The sequence below is a fragment of the Cetorhinus maximus genome, chromosome 6, assembly GCF_964194155.1.
Source record: "Cetorhinus maximus chromosome 6, sCetMax3.hap1.1, whole genome shotgun sequence".
NCBI classification, from domain to species: Eukaryota; Metazoa; Chordata; class Chondrichthyes; order Lamniformes; family Cetorhinidae; genus Cetorhinus; species Cetorhinus maximus.
The window spans coordinates 87,877,305-87,883,304 of record NC_135884.1 but is presented as its reverse complement, the minus strand read 5'-3'; the positions used below and the strand labels follow the sequence as shown (position 1 = coordinate 87,883,304).

The window sequence follows — 6,000 nt, the reverse complement described above, 5'->3', positions numbered from 1 at the left end:
CTCTCCACCTCCCCCCCCCCCCCGCCATCTTATTTCACCCCTCCTATTTTTACTTAGTTCTGTTGAAGGGTCATGAGGAATCGAAGTGTCAACTTTGTTCTTCTCCGCCGATGCTGCCAGACCTGCTGAGTTTTTCCAGGTATTTCTGTTTTTGTTCTGGTTTTTACTCAGGCTTGGCAATGTTAGTCCTTTACCTCCATGGCCGCCGCATCTTCAACAGCAGTGTACGCATGCGCTCCATTACCAATATGGCAACACCCACCTTGACTTCTGGTGCTGTACGCACATGTCCGCCCAGTCTTCACCTGTAGTGCTGTACGCATGCGCCTCTTTACCAACATGGCCACCATCTCGACGCCCAACCCACCCCCTAAACAGCGGAACGCAGGCGCAGTTGGACCTCAGCTCCCGGCATGCACAGCGGCAGTACCACACCCGCCATGTTGCTATCATCACCATGGTTACGATGGGGGAGGAGAGAAGAAGTTAAGAGGGAGGTACAATGAAAGCCAAAGTGTGTTGGGATGGAAGGGGCAATATCTCTCTTTGAGTGTCAGAAAGTCAGGATGTGCATTGAGAGAGGAAATCATTGAACTTGAAGCTCTAGTTTATACAGACTGAGTATGAGAATAACAAGATAATGAGGAAGATAGGAACAGATTGAGTAGAAGGGAGTAATAAAGCAAATGAGGTAATGAAGTGAGCGGGCTTCAGGTTAACTGTATGAGCTAGAAATAAGGCCGCAGCTGGGTACAGTGCCTGGATGCTGAGCAGAAAGTGGTTGGAATGCAAAGAGGCTACTCATAATAAAATACACAGGTGGAAGTGCAGCGAGGGTTAAACCCCACCTAAACTTACAAAGAAGAATGCGTGACTGAAGTCCATACAAAGTGTGAGGAAGTAAGGATACTCAAAAGGGGAGGTATCCATCCCTTGCTGTGTGAAGAATAGAGAAGTGTGTGTTGGAGTTTGATTCATAGCAGGCACCATTGACCCTTGATTTTCAGTGCTGGGTGTGTGAAGTTTCCATATTATGTTTATCTAAACAATGGGGAAAAACAGTCAACTGTGCCAATGTAGATTATGTTCCCAGCTTCCAATGTCTTCTTTGAGCTGTTTTAATGCATGGTTGAGTTAAGTACAGGTCTGCTGATAGGAGTAACTTGATACAATGAACTTAAAAAATAGCACACCATATTGCTGAAATATTATTTTTTAATTCCCTTTCTCTAGTATGTCAGGGCCAATGCACAAGAAATCTGGTAACAATACTTGCAAGAGCAGAGGAGTAGTTCCACCAACTGTGCAGGCCAGGGTAGACCTGTTAGGTTGTTCTACTGTGGATGAACTGGCTGTGTATTATACAGAGGGAGGTTTGTGCTGAACTTGAAGCCAAGTGCTGTAAGTTTATATGATCGAATGGAGAAGGAGGCACCAAATTTACCTGTAGAGGTAAGGCTGTTTCATTGGACTTGTCTTACAAATTAGTGTCACCTATGCCTTTAACTCTAGACTTGATTATTCCAATGCTCTCCTGGCTGGCCTCCCATCTTGCACCATTCAAACTTGAGCTCATCTGAAGCTCTCCTGCATCCTAACTTACATCAAGTCTGTCCACCCGTCGCTCTTTCGCTTGCTGATCTAGATTGGTCCCCAAGCTGACAATGCCTCGATTTTAAAATTCTCATCCTTGTTTTCGAATCCCTCCAAGACCCATGAAGCACGCTGGTTAGTTTTGCTATGTCATAGATGCTATATAAATCCAAGTTGTTGAGATTTTAAAGTGGATCAGTTTCTTTGCCGGAGCCTATATTTCTATATGTTTAATGAAGGGTATACATTTAGTAAATAAGAAACAGCTGTTTCCAATGGCAGGAAGGTTGGTGACCATAAGATTATGGATAATTGACCAACAATGTGTCTCCTGGCACTGTCTGAAAGCCTTATTTAGTTGATGAGGTCATCAGAGGAGTGAGAAGATTTCCCGCCTTTGCATCACAGAGGCGAGAAGGCAAACAGAGCGAGTTCAATCCACAATAACTCTCACTTACTACTGCCTCAAAACCCCTGTTCCTAATAACAACCACTTAATGTCACACTGAGTGTGTAGTAATCAATCGATCCAGTTCATCAGCATGCCTCTCAGGTTTGAATTGACAGCTGTCTCCGTCTTTCTTTTCACAAACCAAGTGATCTCCAAGTGTCCTCTCTAGTTCAGCAGAATCTTGTAAGCCATTCACCTGCTTTGAATCCTCACTTGGCTGCTGACAAACAGTTAGTGCGAATGTCACTCCAGCACAGTGCACAAGGGGACATGTCCACGTGTCTTCAGTTGCCTATTTTCTCTGAATGGAACTTGATAACCATGAAGAGGTGACTTGATTTTAACTTATAAGATCCTAAGAAGTCTTGACAGGGTGGATGTGGAGAGTTTGTTTCCTCTTGTGGAAAAATCTAGAACTAGGAGTCACTTTTTAAAAATAAGGGGTCACCCATTTCAAACAGATGAGGTGAAATTTTTTCACTCGGAGGGTTGTGAGTCTTTGGAACTCTCTTCCTGAAAAGGTGGTGGAAGCAGAGTCTTTGAATATTTTTAAGGCAGGGGTGGAGAGATTCTTGGGGGTGATAGGTTATTGGCAGTAGGTGGGATGCAGATTTCAGATTACTATCAGATCAGCCATGATCTTGTTAAATGGCGGAGCAGATTCGGGGAGCTGAATAGCCTACTCCTCCTCCTTGCTTGTATGTTCGTATGATAAAGAGATTTTCCACTCAGACAAATTCTTGGATGAGAACACAGCGAGTGTCTACTTCCATTGCAGTTTCCAGGGTCAGGAGGTGTACCTCACCCTGGTGTTGCAGTGTCAATGGATGCAGCCTGTTAACTAAGGTAGCTAGGTGAAGAAGCCAAGACAGAATGCCACTGGTGTTGAAAATAATGAGAAAAATGAGACAAATCACCAGCAATGTAGTAATGAGTGAGCTCAGCCTTGAGCTCTCATTCCACTGATTATTCTTGCTCACGTACATTACTGTAGTGTATGGTTTGTACAAAACCTTTTGTTTTTAAGCATGAGATCTTTTGGGTTTGAGCACCGAATAACTTTACAGGATTTAAACAGGCCATTTTAAAAAAGGAGGAACTGTTACTTCTGCCATTCCTTTTTTTTTCAGGAAAGACCTTTGAAGAACAAAGTGTTATTCATGGTAAAGGCATTTATCTGAGCCAAGTGACTCTTTGTGAATAAAGGGTAAAACCCCCCTCCCCCCAAACTCTTTCTTTTAAAAAGGTGTTTCTGACTAACTTTCCCCTCTCCCTTGTCTGTCCCTGATCCCGAGTATTCTTTATGCATGTCAGCATTGGTTAATGCTGCTAGAAAGCAAGGGCTTGCATTCCTATAGCACCTTTCACAACCTCTGTAGAGTCTCCAAATGCTTTACAGTCAATGAAGTACTTTTTAAAATGTGCTCACTGTTGGGACTGTAGGAAATGAGGCAGTCAATAATGTAATAACTAGTAATATTGCTGAAAAAAGACATTTTATCAAAGCTTTTTGTCTTGCACTCATCAGGACAATTTGCAAGAAAATACCAATGTCAGGGAAACAACATATTTATACTGTACGAGAAGAGAGTGGTGATTGGTTGGCAAGTAGACTCTGATTGATTGGTAGAGGCATAGCCATGGAGAATGCACCAGCTGATGGTGACAGACAGTTGCCCTTGAGAAGGTGGTGAGCTGCCTTCTTGAACCGCTGCAATCCATGGCCAAGTAACTCACTGAGGTCAAGGGCAATTAGGGATGGGTAACAAATGCTGGCCCAGCCAGCGATGCCCACATCTCAAGAAAGAATAAAAAGAACAAAGGAAAGGCCTGTGATCGGGTAAAGGGCAGGAGAGCTTAAATAACAAAAGATTTCATGGGACAAAAGGTAGAGGGAGTGGGAATGGTCATAGTAAAGAAATTAAAGATTTGTCCAGAGTGGATGTGACTGGCAGAATAGTTCTAGTGAATTTGGTTGTAAGGGATAAATAATGGCCAGAACATAGTGGAGAACTTCCTAGCCCCTTTTCAAACAAGTGCAGTGTGATTTTATTTACAACCACCTGAGAGGGCAGATGTTTAATGTCTCATCCAAACAACGGTACCTCTGACTGTGCAGCAGTCCCTCAGTACTACACTAAAGTGTCAGCCTGGATTTTATACTCGGGTCTCTGGGGTGGGACTTGAACCCATGACACGCTGACTTGGGGGTGAGAGTGCTACCAACTGAGCCACAGATGGTAGGGAATGTGACTGCAGGAGATTCAGCTACCCTCATCCAATCCTGGGTTTTCTCACTGTCCCTACATGCAGTTCCACCTTGGTTGACTGGATATTGATGCAGAGCAGGAACCCTGGTTACTTTTCTCTTCCAGACTCTGAAGTGTTGAGGCTGAATGGCAGCTCCTTAACTGCAGCTAACTAGGAATTTGAACCCATGACCATCCTGGTCTCTGCAGCTTACAGTTCACTAGTTAAACTTCCTGAACAATCAGGGAATATAATGATGTTTGTTTATTGTGAAAGACCATTTTAGAGCGTGCATTTGGAATTTCCAGTGGCATTTATATCCCCAGTGTTCAAATAACTGGTGAATGACTGGAAGAGCGTGTGGGGTTAAAACAGGTCATTCAAGATGAAGATTTGTTACAGCTAGCTGTTTTCTGTATAGTAAAAATAATTTAATTTACAATCTGGTGTGCGAAAATGGTCAAATTAGTTGCACTGCCACTTTATAACACCGAGTTGGTCATGTTTCATTCTGTTCAATTTGCTCGGTTTGACGCTTCAAGCTGTAGGGTGGTCAGGTCGTGAGATGTCCTCCATACCCTACAATTGCATTTGGGTGGACAACCATTGCAAGTAATTGATAACCCATGTCTACTAATCTAATGCAGCTATCTGAGATGTAGCTCACTATCACCTTTTGTTTCAGTATGTCTTCAGAGAATGTTGAATGTAGATCTGGGATGACTTTTATGCCAAAAAAAGACAATTTTCAGCCTGCGGAATGGTTCTGTGCTTAATGTTCTGAGCCAGCAGAGGAACTAGGGTTGAAACAGCGACATGTTCTGCAGTGTAAGAAGTGAGTTTCTGTTCCAGTGTGTAGAAGCACAGAAAGTGAGTGCAGTTCTTTTCATTTTATGTGTGGCAGAAATAGTGACATATAATTCCTAGTTTTATACTGTGCATGTACCTGTTTTATTTAATTAGGCTGTCTGTTGGTTTAGAGCCAGATGCTAAGTCTGATATGTGTGCTAATTCAGTCCTTTCAAAGTCTGAGGAATCGGCTGGTCTATGATATGTTCCAGTTGTGTATATACTGAGCGAGGGATTTTCTGTTGTGTTCCGTGAGCCTTGTTAGTGTTTTCCATATACTGAATGGAAAAAGGAGCACTCCGGATTGCAGAGACAAGGTCCATTTGCTAATTCGTTGTGGTTATTGGTGTGGAGGCCGTGAACCTGGTGTGCTTGCTTGAGGATACCCCAGTGGGTCTGCAGCGGGCGATTGGAAACCTGGTGAACGGTTGTAGAAATACCATCACCACCAGGGTAGCAGAAGTTCAAAGGAAGACCATCCATCTCAGGGCAAATGGGCCTGCCATATCCAGGGAACAGATTTAAGGAATAGAACCATGGGTATTAAAGTGTGATGGCGTTTTGCTATTGCTCTAATGTTGTGGAAAACCCAGCTCCTGCTCCCTAACGTTATTAATGTAATGTTTTTGTGCAGTTGTGGCTTAATAGTGCAGCAAAAAGTAACTCTGTGCAATAATCAGTCCTGGAGTGGCCTTGTTTTTAACCTCATGATATGAGTACAAACAATAGATTTGTGTGTGATTTGTGTTTTTGTTCATGGCTTCTATTAATTCAATCTTTGAAACAGCATGATTAATTTAACATGCAGTATTATAAGACCTACAATATGTGGCACTCTATTGATTTCCTCAAGTTTT

At 43.0% G+C, this 6,000-nt stretch overlaps 1 protein-coding gene across 1 annotated transcript in view; it reads left to right on the top strand.

Moving 5' to 3' along the window:
* Positions 1-477: 477 nt before the first annotated feature.
* Positions 478-6,000, top strand: part of fbxl9 (F-box and leucine rich repeat protein) — a 37,156-nt gene continuing 31,633 nt past the window's right edge. Inside the window, exon 1 of the mRNA XM_078544768.1 lies at positions 478-1,452. Within this exon, the coding sequence (XP_078400894.1) occupies positions 1,420-1,452 (33 nt within the window). The 5' untranslated portion in view covers positions 478-1,419. The remainder of the gene's footprint in view (positions 1,453-6,000) is intronic.